This window comes from Salmo salar, chromosome 06, assembly GCF_965601325.2.
Source record: "Salmo salar chromosome 06, fSalSal1, whole genome shotgun sequence".
NCBI classification, from domain to species: domain Eukaryota; kingdom Metazoa; phylum Chordata; class Actinopteri; order Salmoniformes; family Salmonidae; genus Salmo; species Salmo salar.
The window spans coordinates 90,273,642-90,295,000 of NC_138296.1; the positions used below are offsets into that span (position 1 = coordinate 90,273,642).

Below are 21,359 nucleotides of genomic sequence, written 5' to 3' on the forward strand. Positions count from 1 at the left end.
GACGAAGGAGACAATTTTAGAGTATGAGGCACATCTTCAGTTCTGACCAATAGCGATGAAGAAGAATATCTTGATTAAATCCCACCCACCCCCCACCACTTGTTTTTTCCGACTAGCACTGACTTTTTCCCCTAACTAGCACTGACTTTTCCCCCTAACTAGCACTGACTTTTTCCCCTAACTAGCACTGACTTTTTCCCCTAACTAGCACTGACTTTTCCCCCTAACTAGCACTGACTTTTCCCCCTAACTAGCACTGACTTTTCTGATAGCTACTATATTGAGGAAAAATGTACTTACTGTGACATACGGTTGACTCACCTAGCTATCTTTATATGAATACAAGTAAGTGGTGGAGATGAGTTCTGAGAGATGACATAAGCCCATCTTCAGATAAATGGCAATTATTATATATAGTATGTGGTCATCAATGATGTGCTTTGTGGGAAATACACTTAGGTAATTAGTTCTCATGCAGGCTCAGAGTGTATACAGTTGTTTGCCTGGCAGTAGTCTACATACCGCATAAGCATCAGCGAGATGATGTAATCCTTTCTTCAGGTACTGGTAGTGCTGGTCTCTCAATAGAGTGGGCCTGAGGAAAAAACACAGAGCGGAAATCCATACATGCACACATTATGGTTGCTAATAGGCTGAGCACCAGTCTGTTTGTGCTATCATGCCTACTCACTGCCATGTATGGCTTGACAATGACAGCAATGGAGTAGGCGAGAGTATAAACTGATCTGGGACCAGGCTACATTATGGCTGCTAAAGCTAGTAACACATCTATCACTCCAGTGTTAACGCTAAATTGTAATTATTATTTCGCCTCTATAGCCTATTTATTGCCTTACCTCCCTACATTTGCACACACTGTACATAGATTTTTATATTGTGTTCTTGACTGTATATTTGTTTATGTGTAACTCTGTGTTGTTGTTTTTGTCGCACTGCTTTGCTTTATCTTGGCCAGGTCGCAGTTGTAAATGAGAACTTGTTCTCAACTAGCCTACCTGGTTAAATAAAGGTGGAATAAAAAAAGTAACAAAAATCTGATATTGGCTTGGATACATACACAACAAACATAACATAGGCTACACAATAAGCTAAATACATTTGGGGTACCTTAAAATACTAGGCTACCTTTTATGCATATAATATGCATTTTTATACGTTTAAAACTACTGTACATTCTACTTAGAGTGACTTCTTTAACAACTTCAGAAGAAAATCATCTCTCTCCTTTCTCCCAATTAACCAACTCAGTACTGTTGATCTGCAGGGGCCAGCAGTGATCTCCCAATTAACCAACTCAGTACTGTTGATCTGCAGGGGCCAGCAGTGATCTCCCAATTAACCAACTCAGTACTGTTGATCTGCAGGGGCCAGCAGTGATCTCCCAATTAACCAACTCAGTACTGTTGATCTGCAGGGGCCAGCAGTGATCTCCCAATTAACCAACTCAGTACTGTTGATCTGCAGGGGCCAGCAGTGATCTCCCAATTAACCAACTCAGTACTGTTGATCTGCAGGGGCCAGCAGTGATCTCCCAATTAACCAACTCAGTACTGTTGATCTGCAGGGGCCAGCAGTGATCTCCCAATTAACCAACTCAGTACTGTTGATCTGCAGGGGCCAGCAGTGATCTCCCAATTAACCAACTCAGTACTGTTGATCTGCAGGGGCCAGCAGTGACACGTGCACATCCATTCCCCTGCGTCTAAGGCTGTGTGTGTATGTGTGTGTATGTGTCACATCACACCCAACACTCCCCCTCCTCTCCCAAGTGAGTAACCTTTCCTCAGAGGTGTATGTCTGTGTGTGTGTGTGTGTGTGTGTGTGTGTGTGTGTGTGTGTGTGTGTGTGTGTGTGTGTGTGTGTGTGTGTGTGTGTGTGTGTGTGTGTGTGTGTGTAGAGGTGCATGTAATTAGAATCTACCTGCTCTGGTTTGCTATGTTCAGTACAGGCTTAGTCACTGAGTTAGTCACAGATCAGCTGGCATTTCATTATTACCATACTGTACAATAAGAACATCACAACACCCCAGCAACCACACAGACGTTAACACAGATGATTTCAAGCACTACAGCTGTTACATATTGTAGCAACCTTTGATAAAGCATACTGTCCTTTCAAACTTGAATGTTTGGACTAGGATGGATAATACCTTTACAGGCTAATCACAATTAAATTAGAAGTTGTAATTTGTATTCAGATGTGCTGGTCTGTCATCTCATATATATAGGCTAATCACAATTAAATTAGAAGTTGTAATTTGTATTCAGATGTGCTGGTCTGTCATCTCATATATATATATATACACTGCTCAAAAAAATAAAGGGAACACTTAAACAACACATCCTAGATCTGAATGAAAGAAATAATCTTGTCGGGCCCTCATACCACCCTCATGGAGTCTGTTTCTGACCGTTTGAGCAGACACATGCACATTTGTGGCCTGCTGGAGGTCATTTTGCAGGGCTCTGGCAGTGCTTCTCCTGCTCCTCCTTGCACAAAGGCGGAGGTAGCGGTCCTGCTGCTGGGTTGTTGCCCTCCTACGGCCTCCTCCACATCTCCTGATGTACTGGCCTGTCTCCTGGTAGCGCCTCCATGCTCTGGACACTACGCTGACAGACACAGCAAACCTTCTTGCCACAGCTCGCATTGATGTGCCATCCTGGATGAGCTGCACTACCCTGAGCCACTTGTGTGGGTTGTAGACTCCATCTCATGCTACCCCTAGAGTGAAAGCACCGCCAGCATTCAAAAGTGACCAAAACATCAGCCAGGAAGCATAGGAACTGAGAAGTGGTCTGTGGTCCCCACCTGCAGAACCACTCCTTTATTGGGGGTGTCTTGCTAATTGCCTATAATTTCCACCTGTTGTCTATTCCATTTGCACAACAGCATGTGACATTTATTGTCAATCAGTGTTGCTTCCTAAGTGGACAGTTTGATTTCACAGAAGTGTGATTGACTTGGAGTTACATTGTGTTGTTTAAGTGTTCCCTTTATTTTTTGAGCAGTGTATATATATATATATATATATATATATATATATATATATATATATATAATAAGATGAGAGAGAGAGAGAGAGAGAGAGAGAGAGAGAGAGAGAGAGAGAGAGAGAGAGAGAGAGAGAGAGAGAGAGAGAGAGAGAGAGAGAGAGAGAGAGAGAGAGAGAGAGAGAGAGAGAGAGAGAGAGAGAGAGAGAGAGAGAGAGAGAGAGAGAGAGAGAGAGAGAGAGAGAGAGAGAGAGAGAGAGAGAGAGAGAGAGAGAGAGAGAGAGAATCCCTAATAATGACGGACCAGAGGTAGTACTGGCTGTAACGACGGACCAGAGGTAGTACTGGCTGTAACGACGGACCAGAGGTAGTACTGGCTGTAACGACGGACCAGAGGTAGTACTGGCTGTAACGACGGACCAGAGGTAGTACCGGAACATCAAAGCAATGTCTTGTTTCTGTCATTTTCTCTCCATTCAAAGCACCACACCTGTTTTTACCACCATGACAGAGTGAGTATATCATATTGCCTTCAGAAAGTATTCATGCCCTTGATTTACTCCACATTTTGTTGTGTTACAGCCTGAATTCAAAATTGATTAAGTATATTTTTTTGCTCACCCATCTACACACAATACCCCATAATGACAAAGTGAAAATATGTTTTTGGAAATGTATGCATATTTTATTGAAAATTAAATACGGAAGTATCTCATTCACACACTCCTGAGTCAATACATGTTAGAATCACCTTTGGCAGCGATTACAGCTGTGAGTATTCTGGGTAAGTCTCTAAGAGCTTTGCACACCTGGATTGTACAATATTTGCAGATTATTCTTTTAAACATTCTACAAGCTCTGTCAAGTTGGTTGTTGATCATTGCTAGACAGCCATTTTCAAGTCTTGCCATACATTTTCATGCAGATTTAAGTCAAAATGGTAACTCGGCCACTCAGGAACATTCAAAGTTGTCTTGGTAAGCAACTCGAGTCTATATTTGTCCTTGTGTTTTAGGTTATTGTCCTGCTGAAAGTTGAATTTGTATACCAGTGACTGTAAAGCAAACTGAACCAGGTTTTCCTCTAGGATTTTGCTGATGACAAGCATACCCATAACATGATGCAGCCACCACCATGCTTGAAAATATGAAGAGTGATAATCAGTGATATTTTGGGGGAAAATCCAACACAACACAACGCTTTTTATTCAGGACATAAAGCTCATTACTTTGCCACATTTTTTTGCAGTTTTAATTTAGTGCCTTATTGCAAACAGGATGCATGTTTTTGAATATTTGTATTCTGTACAGACTTCCTTATTTTCACTCTGTCAATTAGGTTAGTATTGTGGAGTAACTACAATGTTGTAACAGTTTTACATCATCATTGGCCTTATGGTGAGATCCCTGAGTGGTTTTCTCTCCGGCAACTGAGTTAGGAAGGACGCCTGTATCTTTGTAGTGACTGGGTGTATTGATACATCAATGGAGGGTAATTAATAACTTTACAATGCTCAAAGGGATATTCAATGTCTATTTCATTTTTACCCATCTATCAATAGGTGGCCTTGTTATTATGTGACTTGTTAAGCACATTTTTACTTGTGAACTTATTTAGGCTTACCATAACAAAGGGGTTGAATACTTTTTGACTCAAGACATTTCAGCTTTGAATTTGTTATTCATTTTGAACCATTTCTAAAAACACAAATCCACTTTGACATTATGGGGTATTGTGTGTAGGCCATTGACACAAAATCTAAATTTAATCAATTTTAAATTCAGGCTGCAATGCAACAAAATGTGGGGAAAAAGTAGACACCTTTTTTACAAAGCGACTCACAGTAATGCATTTTGTATGGGTGGCTCCAGCAAGAATCGAACGCACGACACAGGGCCACTTAATACTGAATATGTGTAAGTAAGCATTACAAGCACCGAGCACAATTTACTGTCATCAAGTACTATTAAATTAGTGAAGACATGTTCATGACTAATACTCCAGCAGTCAAAACACACTACAGTGTTGGGTGGGTGGTGTATATGAAACATGACCTTCAGTTCAGCCAGGCCTCTGTTATATGTCTGTCTTGTTCTCTCTACACGCACTGTTTGCATTGACCCCCTCCCCCCACACACACACACATATATTTTGTTGTTTGCCTTGAACCCCCCCGACCCAACCACCACATACTGTATGTAGTTATCAGTCAACCAATAACAGGTTGACTGACTCACGCCGTTTCCACGACAACGTATCTAGCACAGCTGATTGTTGTGTCCGACCAGACTTCGACAGACCGCACGGCAGTAGGATGGAATGAACAACATACATCACCGCTTAGACAAAGATCATGATGACTCACATTATCACAATGTAATGTAATGTTACTCTTCTAGCCAGTAATAGTCATATTGTCTGGTTGCAGGGATATTAATTTAAAATGAAAAACGACATTGGTATTATACCTTCCCCTATATACATTGCTTTCGGAAAGTATTCAGACCCCTTGACTTTTTCCAAGTTTTGTTACGTTACAGCCTTATGGATAAAAAAATTTTTTAAATCCTCAGCAATCTACACACAATACCCCATAATGACAAAGCAGAAATAGGTTTGTAGAAAAATTGTGCAAATGTATTAATAAACAAATACCTTATTTACATAAGTATTCAGATCCTTTTGCTATGAGACTCGAAATTGAGCTCAGGTGCATCCTGTTTCCATTGATCATCCTTGAGATGTTTCTACAACTTAATTGTAGTCCACCTGTGGTAAATTCAGTTGATTGGACGTGATGTGGAAAGGCACACACCTGTCTATATAAGGTCCCACAGTTGACAGTGCATGTCAGAGCAAAAACCAAGCCATGAGGTCGAAGGAATTGTCCGTAGAGCTCCGAGACAGGATTGTGTCGAGGCACAGATCTGGGGAAGGGTACCAAAACATTTCTGCAACATTGAAGGTTCCCAAGAACACAGTGGCCTCCATCATTCTTAAATGGAATAAGTTTGTAACCACCAAGACTCTTCCTAGAGCTGGCCGCCCGGCCAAACTGAGCAATCAGGGGAGAAGGGCCTTGTCCAGCGAGGTGACCAAGAACCCCGATGGTCACTTTGAAAGAGCTGTAGAGTAGGTGTGTCCAAACTTTTGACTGGTAATAAATATATATATTAGTGATGCACCGATGTTATATTTCTGGCCGATATCCGATTTTTTTTCCTTGCCAAAAAAGAAACGATACTGACAACCGATATTTAAATATTTTTGTGGCCTTTTTAGCATTCTAGTACAGTTAAATAGTTAGCACACATGGACGCAGTGGTCTAAGGCACTTCATCTCAGTGCAAGAGGTGTCACTACAGTCCCTGGTTCGAATCCAGGCTGTATCACATCTGGCTGTGATTGGGAGTCCCATAGGGCGGCACACAATTAGCCCAGCGTCGTCCGGGTTTGGCCGGGGTAGGACAATATTGTAAATAAGAATTTGTTCTTAACTGACTTTCCTAGTTAACACTATTTGACGTGTCAAATAATACGCTTGTTGACCAATCAGGACCTGAATATGACTGCAGGTCATATAATAATTTAACGCGTTCATAATTTTTTTTTACAAAGTTATTACACATTGATTACACTATCACTCGTATTTCATGTCACAATGATTAATCGATACGTATGCTATGATGCTGGTGAAGTTGTCTCGCGCACCTTCAGTGCTGGTCATTAAAAAAAAAAGCTAGCTAGCTCATGGATCCAAACAATGTTCTTCCCCAAAAACATAGAAAAATGACATCTGTTTCAGTAGCTTGAGACGGAGTCTACAACCCACACAAGTGGCTCAGGTAGTGCAGCTCATCCAGGATGGCACATCAATGCGAGCTGTGGCAAGAAGGTTTGCTGTGTCTGTCAGCGTAGTGTCCAGAGCATGGAGGCGCTACCAGGAGACAGGCCAGTACATCAGGAGACGTGGAGGAGGCCGTAGGAGTGCAACAACCCAGCAGCAGGATCACTACCTCCGCCTTTGTGCAAGGAGGAGCAGGAGGAGCACTGCCAGAGCCCTGCAAAATGACCTCCAGCAGGCCACAAATGTGCATGTGTCTGCTCAAACGGTCAGAAACAGACTCCATGAGGGTGGTATGAGGGCCCGACGTCCACAGGTGGGGGTTGTGATTACAGCCCAACACCGTGCAGGACGTTTGGCATTTGCCAGAGAACATCAAGATTGGCAAATTCGCCACTGGCGCCCTGTGCTCTTCACAGATGAAAGCAGGTTCACACTGAGCACGTGACAGACGTGACAGTCTGGAGACGCTGTGGAGAACGTTCTGCTGCCTGCAACATCCTCCAGCATGACCGGTTTGGCGGTGGGTCAGTCATGGTGTGGGGTGGCATTTCTTTGGGGGGCCGCACAGCCCTCCATGTGCTCGCCAGAGGTAGCCTGACTGCCATTAGGTACCGAGATGAGATCCTCAGACCCCATGTGAGACCATATGCTGGTGCGGTTGGCCCTGGGTTCCTCCTAATGCAAGATAATGCTAGACCTCATGTGGCTGGAGTGTGTCAGCAGTTCCTGCAAGAGGAAGGCATTGACGCTATGGACTGGCCCGCCCGTTCCCCAGACCTGAATCCAATTGAGCACATCTGGGACATCATGTCTCGCTCCATACACCAACGCCACGTTGCACCACAGACTGTCCAGGAGTTGGCGGATGCTTTAGTCCAGGTCTGGGAGGAGATCCCTCAGGAGACCATCCGCCACCTCATCAGGAGCATGCCCAGGCGTTGTAGGGAGGTCATACAGGCACGTGGAGGCCACACACACTACTGAGCCTCATTTTGACTTGTTTTAAGGACATTACATCAAAGTTGGATCAGCCTGTAGTGTGGTTTTCCACTTGAATTTTGAGTGTGACTCCAAATTCAGACCTCCATGGGTTGATAAATTGGATTTCCATTGATTATTTTTGTGTGATTTTGTTGTCAGCACATTCAACTATGTAAAGAAAAAAGTATTTAACAAGATTATTTCATTCATTCAGATCTAGGATGTGTTATTTTAGTGTTCCCTTTATTTTTTTGAGCAGTGTATATCCACAGTAAAACGAGTCCTATATCGATAACCTGAAAGGCCGCTCAGCAAGGAAGAAGCCACTGCTCCAAAACCGCCATAAAAAAGCCAAACTATGGTTTGCAACTGCACATGGGGACAAAGATCTTACTTTTTGGAGAAATGTCCTCTGGTCTGATGAAACAAAAATAGAACTGTTTGGCCATAAATACCATAGTTATGTTTGGAGGAAAAAGGGGGGCTTGCAAGCCAAAGAACACCATCCCAACCGTGAAGCACGGGGGTGGCAGCATCATATTGTGGGGGTGCTTTGCTGCAGGATGGACTGGTGCACTTCACAAAATAGATGGCATCATGAGGTAGGAAAATTATGTGGCTATATTGAAGCAACATCTCAAGACATCAGTCAGGAAGTTAAAGCTTGGTCGCAAATGGCTCTTCCAAATGGACAATGACCCCAAGCAAATACTAATTGAGTGTATGTAAACTTCTGACCCACTGGGAATGTGATGAAAGAAATAAAAGCTGAAATAAATCATTCTCTATTATTCTGACATTTCACATTCTTAAAATAAAGTGGTGATCCTAACTGACCTAAGACATGGCATTTTTACTAGGATTAAATGTCAGGAATTGTGAAAAGCTGAGTTTAAATGTATTTGGCCATGGTGTATGTAAACTTCTGACTTCAACTGTATATATATATATATATTTTAAAATTAGTTTTAGTGTGTTTAAGCTATTTGACTGATATATACACACACATACATACACACTACCGTTCCAGATTTTGGGGTAATAGTCATTTCGGCTTTGACAACTTTTCTTTTTTATTGGCTTTTTCTTTGCAACTCTGCCTAGCAGGCCAGCATCCCGGACTAGCCTCTTCACTGTTGACGTTGAGACTGGTGTTTTGCGGGTACTATTTAATGAAGCTGGCAGTTGATTCTCAAACTATTTATCAAACTAAACACTAATGTACTTGTCCTCTTGCTCATTTGTGCACCGGGGCCTCCCACTCCTCTTTCTGTTCTGGTTAGAGTCAGTTTGCACTGTTCTGTGAAGGGATTAGTACACAGCATTGTACGAGATCTTCAGTTTCTTGGCAATTTCTCACATGGAATAGCCTTCATTTCTCAGAACAAGAATAGACTGACGAGTTTCAGAAGAAAGGTCTTTGTTTCTGGCCATTTTGAGCCTGTAATCGAACCCACAAATGCTGATGCTCCAGATACTCAACTTGTCTAAAGAAAGACAGTTTGATTGCTTCTTTAATCAGCACAACAGTTTTCAGTTGTGCTAACATAATTGCAAAAGCTTTTTCTAATGAACAATTAGCCTTTTAAAATGATAAACTTGGATTAGCTAACACAACGTGCCATTGGAACACAGGAGTGATGGTTGCTGATAATGGGACTCTGTACGCCTATGTAGATATTCCATAAACAATCAGCTGTTTCCAGCTACAATAGTCATTTACAACATTAACAATGTCTACATTGTATTTCTGATAAAGTTAATGTTATTTTCATGGACAATTTATTTATTTTTCTTTCAAAAACAAGGACATTTTTAAGTGACCCAAACTTTTGAAATATATATATTGTTACAGCACTTTGGTTTCACTAGTAAATATGTTGAAATGGAACCAAATTATCTGTTTCTGTCTTCAGTCCTTTTTAAATAAGATAGATGGGATAAATGTGCTACGGTATAGGTCAGATGTGATAGTCTGCCTATAACCAGCCTGAGTAGGCCTACACCGAGTAAACCAAACACCTTCCTAATATTGAGTTGCACCCCCTTTTGCCCTCAGAACAGCCTCAAATCATCAGGGCATGGGACTCTACAAGGTGTCGAAAGCGTTCCACAGGGATGCTGGCTCATGTTTTTTTATTTACCTTTATTTAACTAGGCAAGTCAGTTAAGAACAAATTCTTATTTACAATGACGACCTACCCCAGCCAAACCCGGACGACGCTGGTTTTCTCCAATGCATCCCACAGTTGTGTCAAGTTTGCTGGATGTCCTTTGGGTGGTGGACCATTCTTGATAGACACAGGAAACTATTGAAAGAGCAGGTGTTCTTAATCTTTTGTATATTCAGTGTAGAACTGCCTTCCTATTCTATTCATAGTTTAGAGAAATTGATCTAATTGGAAATGAGTTATTATCAGGATGGCTCATGTTTTTATTTAACCTTTATTTAACTAGGCAAATCAGTTAAAAACTAATTCTTATTTACAATGACCCCCTACCAAAAGGCAAAAGACCTCCTGCGGGGACAGTGGCTGGGATAAAAAATAAAAAAACAAAATTAAATTAAAATATAGGACTAATGTAATGAATGTCTGTTAAATTTGAAAAACCCAGTCGCACTTGGCCCCCGCCCCACCTATTCAGCCAGTCAGGACCTGCTACTGCGTTGCAGCCATGGCATACTGCATACTTTTTACTAAACGGTACGTGCTAAATAGTATGAGACGATGAGTACATAGTATACCGTTTAAGTATGTAGTACGCTAGTATGGGTATTTGGACACGGCCAGTCACTCAGTGAAAGCGCAGTCGAACCACGGCCTGCACCGGAGCTAGTGTTTGTTCAGAAAGGTGAAATGTTAACAACCCTGTAGATAACATTTCACCCTTCTGAACAAGTTATGTACAGGGTTGTTAACATTTCACCCTTCTGAACAAGTTAACAACTTTGTACATAACTTGTTCAGAAAGGTGAAACGTTAACAACCCTGTAGATAACTTGTTCAGAAAGGTGAAACGTTAACAACCCTGTAGATAACTTGTTCAGAAAGGTGAAACGTTAACAACCTTGTAGATAACTTGTTCAGAAAGGTGAAACGTTAACAACCTTGTAGATAACTTGTTCAGAAAGGTGAAACGTTAACAACCCTGTATATAACTTGTTCAGAAAGGTGAAACGTTAACAACCCTGTAGATAACTTGTTCAGAAAGGTGAAACGTTAACAACCCTGTAGATAACTTGTTCAGAAAGGTGAAACGTTAACAACCCTGTAGATAACTTGTTCAGAAAGGTGAAACGTTAACAACCCTGTATATAACTTGTTCAGAAAGGTGAAACGTTAACAACCTTGTACATAACTTGTTCAGAAAGGTGAAACGTTAACAACCTTGTAGATAACTTGTTCAGAAAGGTGAAACGTTAACAACCTTGTATATAACTTGTTCAGAAAGGTGAAACGTTAACAACCTTGTAGATAACTTGTTCAGAAAGGTGAAACGTTAACAACCTTGTACATAACTTGTTCAGAAAGGTGAAACGTTAACAACCTTGTAGATAACTTGGACTTGTATGTATCGGTCTTACTCAAAGTATTTCGTTTTATGCTCACAAAAAGTTATTTAAAAATGGCCTTGGACGTGAAATATGTGGTCTAATTGAATGTAAAAGGCATAGCTTAGTAGCATTCAATACAATGACAGATTCTCACATGCAAGACTATAAGTCTATGATCATGCTGAAAACCAGAGAATGAAGGCGAACATTTACTTACTGTGGTAAGCTGTGTATCTGTTTGTAAACACTGATTACTTCTTGAATACTGCGTTCGACTTTACTCTGGATAACATAAGAGATGTTTGAGTGAGACACACAAAGCAGAACAGAACATGAGAGCTTCAACCAGGCATGAGAATGAAACTGACTGCATGCACACACTATAGTTTTGTTTAAACATCTATGGATGGCAGGGGAAAAAAACACTACATGATTGGCTCTCATATCTTTATCATACAGAACATTATCATTATTCAGAATGACAACATTGGAGCAGTTTCTCACTCCACTCCTTAGCCAGCTAGTTAAAGTTTATTTAATCCAACATCATGTGTGACAAAATACATATGCAAGTGGTTTTAAAGGCACGTCTAAAAACACCTGTTTATGATTGCGCAAATCCCTTCTTAGCTCAAATGTGTAGCTAGATAACGATGTTTACTAGCTAGCCATGAAAACTAAAGGGCTAAGCTGTCCGTCAGGTTCACCTGCTCCACTGAAGTCACCGTCTCCACTCCGTCGTCTGTGAACTTCTCCGAGGAGTGCCATTCGCTGAAGCACCGGAACGGCGCAGGTACACGTTCCATGATTGTTTTGTGTGTACCGTTATTTTCCCTTTAAAATGTTCTCTAGATATCAACAACTAATACAACACGGAGAGGTTGACCGTTACTTCCTGTTAAGTGGGCGGGGTTTCATAATATGCATACGGCAAAACAGATGGAACAATTTAATCCAAAACGCACCCGTCTCTCAATTCAATTTGCTCTCTCTCTCTCTCTCTCTCTCTCTCTCTCTCTCTCTCTACCTCTCTCTGTCTCTCTCTCTCACCCACAAGGCCTATTAATTTGCTGTCATATTAGTGCATGAATATTCTGATGAATCCTAAAATACATGCCTAGGGGTCATTTATGAAAAATGTTTCAACTCAATCCAACCATGCTTTATTTATTATGTAGTAAAACTTCTACTAGAATCCTTTTGAGATAAACATGTAGGCAACTTGGCACACCATCAAAACAACATTTATTTTAGGCTATGGGAATAAAAGGAATAGTCCTATTTAATTTAGCTGACTTTAGGTAGCCTAGGTTTACTTTGCACAATTACCCTTCATGATGTAGTTTACGGACAATGAAATAATAAAGGTGTTTCTTCTGTACTGTCTGGGTACTCCCGCGCTTTATCAACCAACCATCTCGTGTATCGGTGATGTCAAGTGAAAAGCGGATGCTGCCGAGAGCTTCCCCCGCCACCGCACCCATCAGAGGAGGAGAGGAGGGCTGGGTGGAATCTGGACCCTTCTCTTATACATAGGCTTTGTTACCAAAGAGACCGCTCCTCCTGGTTTGATAGACAGAGCTGCTCACCGGTTTCTCGAAAGAGTATCAAAAGACTTCATTGCATTTTGGGCAGACATGGGCTGGGGTGTAGCTGTGTTGCTTTTGGAAATTCGTTGCTGAGTTATCTTGCTGGCTGTTCTAATTTCTAAGACGCTATGGCTAAGCAGTATGATGTGCTCTTCCGACTCCTGCTTCTCGGAGATTCGGGGGTTGGAAAAACATGTTTATTATGCAGATTCACGGACAACGAATTTCACCCGTCTCACATTTCCACAATCGGTAAGACCGTTCCTTTGATGCATGAATTATGGGGGGGATTGATCAGAATGCACCTAATCAGATCTGATTATCTCTAGGCTAAATAGTCTAATCGAATAGGCTATTGCCGCTATATCAATTAGCCTATTGAAAAGAGCATGTACATTATTCTACATGTTCTTTGTGTAGAATGTACCAATTTGCTATTAGATATTTACAAATAGCCTATTGTGTATTAAAATGAAGTGTCCCTCTTTATTTCAAAGCACTGTATATTTGTATTGTTTTGCATATCTGAGCTCTGATTACAATACCAATTAGTTTCATTAATAGAAAAACTAAAATGCCAGTTGCAGGACAAATCAAAACGATAACTTGCAGGAGGGCATCCACTTGGTAAATATCCAACTGCATTTATGATGACCACCAGTAGGCTACACTTGCTACAGTTGCTACCTGGATACAGAGTGATACATGGTATACCACATTCGATGTTATCTGCAAACTATGAACATGATATTGAATATGTTTATGTTATTTTGAACAAAGTCAAATGCATGAATACAAGTAGAGTATTCCAAGAGGTTAAGTAGCCTATGGGACTATCAGTAACTGTCAGAAACAATTGGGACACATTCGTTACACAATCTTTTTGTGAATAGCTGCTTCTTTTACTAGAAGAAATGCACGTGAACAAAAGTCAAGTGAAATTTTTGTCGGAAAATGTGTCACTTTTACCCACAATTACCTCAACTACTTGTACCCCTGCACATTGCCTCGGTACTGGTACTCCTTGTATATAGCCTTATTGTTTTTTTATTGTGTTACACTCCTTTTTTATTCAGCAAATATTTGTCTTAGCTTTTAACTCGACACTGTTGCGAATGGGTTCGTAAATAAGCATTTCAGTGTAAAGTCTACACGTGTTGTATTCAGCGCATGTGACCAATAAAATGTGATTTTATTTTGATTTGAAATATATACATAATCTACATGCCTTGTCATTTTACTTCAATATAATATATATATTATAGTTACTAATAGTTCCACTACCACATAAAAGTCATTGCCATGCAACATAGTGTAATTTCACCGACTCTTCATCCTTGTTCATTGCTTTGCCTCCGTCCAACCCTTGTAGAGAGAGAGAGAGAGAGAGAGAGAGCATTAAAGCAGTAGCCTACGGACCCAACAAGGTTTGCCCCTATAGTTAATATGGACCGTCATACTACATTCCCCAAATGAACAGCTCCTGACAATACTCTACTGCCTTCCTATTGAGGCCAGTGAAATAAGCTATCAGGACAGCCTTTACCAGTTATTCTCTGATCTTCCCAGTCAAGGCAGGTTTTCCTGAACTCCCCCACCCTGGGTTCAGGGACATCACAGAGAAATATCAGATGATGTCCCAAATGGCACCCTATTCCCAATGCAGGGCACTACTTTTGACCAGGGCCCATACCATGGTCAAAAGTAGGGTGCCATCTGGGACGCATGCACAGTTCTCCCTCTGCAGAGGAAGGCAGTATTATAGGAAGTCATTGGTTGCATTAACCGTAGCCATGGGAAGTAGTGTGTGTGTGGGGAGGGGGGGGGGGGGGACTGAAAAAAAGAAATTCGGTCCTCTAATACAGGACTAGTAAAATACATTAGCAACCTGCATGTCCCTTCCACCTGAGGATCCCTCATTTTCAGCCAGCAATTCCTGTGTTTGAGGGGTTCAAAATCCACTTGTCACTTAAATCTCACTGGATTGATTGCTTTCATTTTACTCCTGCGACTCTTTCATACTCTTGCTTGTGCTTCTAGTTGTTTTTGTAATGACCTGTCAAACACACCCTGGTAATGGCTGAACTGGACTCAACGGAATACATTTTCTTTCTGTTGCATCAGGGATTTAACACATCATTTGGATACTTATATCACAAGAACAAGAAAGATAATTTTATTTTGATGGGTGTTCATTTTTTTTTGTGGAATTAAAAAAAAGTAATAATTAGAAATGTTTACAAATTAGATGCGCTGAAATGAAAGCAATTTACGAAAATTAACATTCAGATTATAGTGGTATTATGTCTCCTCTCACAAACAATGTAAAGTACACTACATGACCAAAAGTATGTGGACACCTGCTCGTCTAACATCTCATTGCAGCATCATGGGCCTAGTGGTTAGAGTGTTGGGCTAATAACCGAAAGGGTGCAAGTTCAAATCTCTGAGCTGACAAGATACAAATCTGTTGTTCTGCCCCTGAACAAGGCAGTTAACCCACTGTTCCTAGGCCATCATTGAAAATAAGAATTTGTTCTTAACTGACTTGCCTAGTTAAATAAAGGTAAAATATGGAGTTGGTTGCTGCTTTAACAGCCTCCACTCTTCAGGGAAGGCTTTCCACTAGATGTTGGAACATTGCTGCTGGGACTTGCTTCCATTCAGTCACAAGAGGATTAGTGAGGTTGGGCGATTAGGCCTGGCTCGCAGTCGGCATTCAAATTCATCCAGAAGGTTGAGGTCAGGGCTCGGCAGGCCAGTGAAGTTCTTCCACACCGATCGCAGCAAACCATTTCTGTATGGACCTTGCTTTGTGCAAGGTGGCATTGTCATGCTGAAAAAGGAAAGGGTATTCCCCAAACTGTTGCCACAAAGTTGGAAGCACAGAATCGTCCAGAATGTCATTGTGTTTGCTGTATCGTTAAGATTTCTATTCTATAGTTCTAGCCCGAACCATGAAAAATAGCCCCAGACCATTATGCCTCCTCCACCAAACTTTACAGTTGGCACTATGTATTGGGGCAAGTAGCGTTCTCTTGGCATCCGCCAAACCCAGATTCGTCCATCAGGCTGCCAGAATATTCTGAATTACCCTCAGTGTTTGAAGATATTAATAGCAACACTATTTAAAACATGTGGGCCTTCTTCAGTATTTGAAGAACATGTGGGCCTACTTCAGTATTTGAAGAACATGTGGGCCTACTTCAGTATTTGAAGGACATGTGGGCCTACTTCAGTATTTGAAGGACATGTGGACCTACTTCAGTATTTGAAGAACATGTGGACCTACTTCAGTATTTGAAGAACATGTGGGCCTACTTCAGTATTTAAAGAACATGTGGGCCTACTTCAGTATTTGAAGAACATGTGGGCCTACTTCAGTATTTGAAGAACATGTGGGCCTACTTCAGTATTTGAAGAACATGTGGGCCTACTTCAGTATTTGAAGAACATGTGGGCCTACTTCAGTATTTGAAGAACATGTGGGCCTACTTCAGTATTTGAAGAACATGTGGGTGTCACGTCCTGACCATAGAAAGCGTCAGTGTTCTTCATAGAACTACATCCCTAACGATGTCAGGGGTGGCAGGGTATCCTAGTGGTTAGAGCGTTGGGCTAGTAACCGAAAGGTTGCAAGTTCAAATCCCCGAGCTGATAAGGTACAAATCTGTCGTTCTGCCCCTGAACAAGGCACTGTTCCTAGGCCGTCATTGAAAATAAGAATTTTAGTTAAATAAAGGTAAAAAATATCTCTGTCTAAAGTTCTAGAACCTGGAGTGTTCTTCATAGAACCATCTCTCTGGTGCAAAGAATATTGTGTTCTGTTCTCTGTCCACTGCTCCAGCTTGCCCAGCCGGCTACGTCAGATCAAATAACTCGGTGGGTTGCAGGTGCAGCCAGGTATTCCAGCCAGGAGTGGAGTGGTAATATGTCTGTCTGTCTGCTACAAGACAACAGGGCTACAGATGGCCACTCTGCTATTGGCTGTCTACCAAATGACATCCTATTCACTAAATAGTGCACTACTCTTGACCAGGGCCCACAGAGCTCTGGTGAAAGGTATGTTGAGAATAGGGAGCCATTTGGGATGCAGTCTGTCTAAGGACCTCTATGGGAGATCAAACAAACCAAATTGAGTCCACAGAGAGGCATAGACCCAGACCGACTGACCAACACCGGCTCACATCACTCTGACTATCAATATAGTGTTCACACACACACACGTTGGTTTTACTATCCTTGTGGGGACCAAACAATTGATTTCTATTCAAAATCCTATTTTCCCTAACCTAACCCTAACCTTAACCCTAACCCCAATGCCCTACCCCTAATCCCTAAACCCTATCCCTAACCCCAATCCCCAACCATAACGCCAATCCCTTAACCGTAACCCCAATCCCCTAACCCTAAACCTAACCCCTAAGCCTGAACCTAACCTCTAAACCTAAAATATAATTTGTTATAGCTGCCTCCATGATTTGTATTTCAGTTTGCCTTTAAATACTGAAGTAGGTCCACATGTTGTTCAAATACTGAAGTAGGTCCACTGTCAAAGTTGTCTTATTAAGAAGGAGCGGACCAAAGCGCAGCGTGTGTATCGTTCCACATTTTCTTTATTAAACTGTGAAACTATGCAATACATACAAATAAACTAAAGAACAACAACAACAACAACAACAACAACAACAAACCGTGAAGAAGAGGTGAACCATACACTAACTCAAAAACAATCTCCCACAACCCAGGTGGGAAAAACAACTACTTAAGTATGATCTCCAATTAGAGACAACGATGACCAGCTGCCTCTAATTGGAGATCATCCCAAAAAACAACAACATAGAAATACAAAAACTAGAACACAACAACATAGAAAATCTAAACTAGAAAAAAAAAACTGTCACGCCCTGACCTACTCTACCGTAGAAAATAACAGCTTTCTATGGTCAGGACGTGACACCCACATGTTCTTCAAATACTGAAGTAGGTCCACATGTCCTTTAAATACTGAAGTAGGCCCACATGTTCTTCAAATACTGAAGTAGGCCCACATGTTCTTCAAATACTGAAGTAGGCCCACATGTTCTTCAAATACTGAAGTAGGCCCACATGTTCTTCAAATACTGAAGTAGGCCCACATGTTCTTCAAATACTGAAGTAGGCCCACATGTTTTAAATAGTGTTGCTATTAATATCTTCAAACACTGAGGGTAATTCAGAATATTTGTGTTCATTTCAAGTCCAGACTCTCAACTAAGAGCTGTGACTGTGTGTTTGACAGTGTCTCAGAAACACACAGCCAAGGCTCTATAGATGGGATTCTAGAGTGATAACTATGCCTGCAGTATCCAATTAGACATCTCCCTTACCTGAGACACACACACACACACACACACACACACACACACACACACACACACACACACACACACACACACACACACACACACACACACACACACAGAAACACACACACACACACACACACACACAGAAACACACACACACAGAAACACACACACACAGAAACACACACACACACACACACACACACACACACACACACACACACACACACACACACTATCTGGCACTGTGTTTCTGAGACTCAGCATTTAGGATAGAGTATTTCCAAGCAGAGGAAGACCAAAAGGCCATTACCACTATTGGCAGACTCACTGAAGGTTAGAGACAGTGATGTAATAGGACAATAACATTCTTCCCTGTGTACCCACAGCCTGACAGATACCAGGTGTTCTAGCTGTAGATGGCTATAACTAAAATGATGTTGTACCTTAGGCTAACCTGTCAGTTCATGTGGTCCGGTGATGCTGTATCTTAGGCTAACTGGGGCTCAGAGTTTACCTGTCAGGTCATGTGGTCCCCGTGATGCTGTACCTTAGGCTAACTGGGGCTCAGAGTTTACCTGTCAGGTCATGTGGTCCCGTGATGCTGTATCTTAGGCTAACTGGGGCTCAGAATTTACCTGTCAGGTCATGTGGTCCCGTGATGCTGTATCTTAGGCTAACTGGGGTTCAGAGTTTACCTGTCAGGTCATGTGGTCCCCGTGATGCTGTACCTTAGGCTAACTGGGGCTCAGAGTTTACCTGTCAGGTCATGTGGTCCCGTGATGCTGTATCTTAGGCTAACTGGGGCTCAGAGTTTACCTGTCAGGTCATGTGGTCCCGTGATGCTGTATCTTAGGCTAACTGGGGCTCAGAGTTTACCTGTCAGGTCATGTGGTCCCGTGATGCTGTACCTTAGGCTAACTGGGGCTCAGAGTTTACCTGTCAGGTCATGTGGTCCCGTGATGCTGTATCTTAGGCTAACTGGGGCTCAGAATTTACCTGTCAGGTCATGTGGTCCCCGTGATGCTGTACCTTAGGCTAACTGGGGCTCAGAGTTTACCTGTCAGGTCATGTGGTCCCGTGATGCTGTATCTTAGGCTAACTGGGGCTCAGAATTTACCTGTCAGGTCATGTGGTCCCGTGATGCTGTATCTTAGGCTAACTGGGGTTCAGAGTTTACCTGTCAGGTCATGTGGTCCCCGTGATGCTGTACCTTAGGCTAACTGGGGCTCAGAGTTTACCTGTCAGGTCATGTGGTCCCGTGATGCTGTATCTTAGGCTAACTGGGGCTCAGAGTTTACCTGTCAGGTCATGTGGTCCCGTGATGCTGTATCTTAGGCTAACTGGGGCTCAGAGTTTACCTGTCAGGTCATGTGGTCCCGTGATGCTGTACCTTAGGCTAACTGGGGCTCAGAGTTTACCTGTCAGGTCATGTGGTCCCGTGATGCTGTATCTTAGGCTAACTGGGGCTCAGAGTTTACCTGTCAGGTCATGTGGCCCGGAGGAACTCCTGCCCCTCTTGTTCTGTTAGTTTAGAACTCTAGACCAGAATGCATTAATGTTCCAGTTTTTTACAATCACTTTGGCACTAATTTCAGAAACGTGATGTCATTTTTCAAAACTCTAGACACAAAACTCACAACCAATGATCAAAATGCACATTATTCAAAACTCTTAACACTTTTTTCCAAATGCTTGGATACAATACACATAAAGCTAAGATCATCTGTTCATTGAACTAAAATCACCTGTTCAAAATGACACAACTTAACATCAAAGTTTTACCATTTCAAAATCCAATTCACACATTACATCTGAGATGACAGTCTATTCATTTCATTACAATGATCTAACTATCAACTGATACAACTGATCAAAATGATAAGTAACTGTTGCATTACTCTTAATGCATAGTTTTATGGAAACTGACAAACAATATTCCATGTTTAGATCATGAAAGTTTCAGGATAACGAGATCCATTGACACCAATTACCGTGGAACATGAACCAATTGGACTACATTATCTATGGATGTAATAGTTCATCATCATTCTTTATCAGACACTGTTTCTATGGTCCCATGTACCACTTTTCCAGAACATGTTTTCAGATTTCACATTACTGTACACTCACTGGCCACTTCATTAGGTACACCTATCTAGTACTGGGTAGGACCCCCTTTTGCCTCCATAACAGCCTGAATTATTCATGGTGTTGTACGTTAAGAGATGCCCTTCTGCACACCACTGTTTTAAACAGCTGTTATTTGAGCATTTGTTGCCTTTCTGTTAGCTTGAATGAGTCTGGACATTCTCCTCTGACCTCTCTCATTAACAAGGTGTTTTTGCCCACAGAACAGCCGCTCACTGAATGTGTTTTGTTTATCGCACCATTCTCTGTAAACTCTAGAGACTGTAGTGCATAAAAATCCCAGGAGGGCAGCTGTTTCTGAGATGCTGGAATCACCATGTGTGGCACCAACAATCATACCACGGTCAAAGTTGCTTAGATTACGCATCTTGCCTTCTAATGTTTGGTCGAACAACATCTAAAGCTCTCTACTCTATATACTCTATATATTGAGTTGCAGGCAGCCACCTGATTCGCTGTTCGAATGTAACCTTCCTTGATGATCTAAATCAGGTCTGTAGAGCTGATGGCATGACCTATGTCATTGTGTGGGATAATGTCAGGTTTCACCATGCTCAAATGGTGCAAGCATGGTTTCAGGCCCAACCACAATTTACCACCCTGCACTTACCCCCATACTCTCCTTTCCTTAACCCGATTGAGGAATTTTTCTCCACATGGAGGTGGAAGGTATATGATAGGCGCCCTCACTAACAAGCCCACCCTTCTCCAGGCCATGGATGACGCATGCAATGACATCACGGCAGACCAGTGTCAGGCCTGGATTCGCCATGCCCGAAGATTCTTCCCGAGATGTTTGGCTAATGGAAACATCCATTGTGATGTGAATGAGAACCTATGGCCAAATCCACAAGACAGGGTTGATGGAAATATAGA

At 41.9% G+C, this 21,359-nt stretch overlaps 2 protein-coding genes across 3 annotated transcripts in view; one reads left to right on the forward strand and one right to left on the reverse strand.

The window, feature by feature from the left end:
• fntb (farnesyltransferase, CAAX box, subunit beta) overlaps positions 1-12,299 on the reverse strand; it is a 42,742-nt gene extending 30,443 nt beyond the window's left edge. For both annotated transcript variants that reach the window (XM_082977056.1, XM_014205920.3), the window contains exons 1-3: positions 12,103-12,299; positions 11,613-11,677; positions 523-595 (exon numbers count right to left, since the gene is read on the reverse strand). In XM_082977056.1, coding sequence (XP_082833182.1) covers positions 523-595; positions 11,613-11,677; positions 12,103-12,201 — 237 coding nt within the window. In that variant the 5' untranslated portion in view covers positions 12,202-12,299. The remainder of the gene's footprint in view (positions 1-522; positions 596-11,612; positions 11,678-12,102) is intronic.
• Positions 12,300-12,880: 581 nt separating this feature from the next.
• The window catches only part of LOC106608154 (ras-related protein Rab-15), a 31,422-nt gene continuing 22,943 nt past the window's right edge, over positions 12,881-21,359 (forward strand). The window contains exon 1 of the mRNA XM_014205918.3: positions 12,881-13,236. Coding sequence (XP_014061393.1) covers positions 13,113-13,236 — 124 coding nt within the window. The 5' untranslated portion in view covers positions 12,881-13,112. The remainder of the gene's footprint in view (positions 13,237-21,359) is intronic.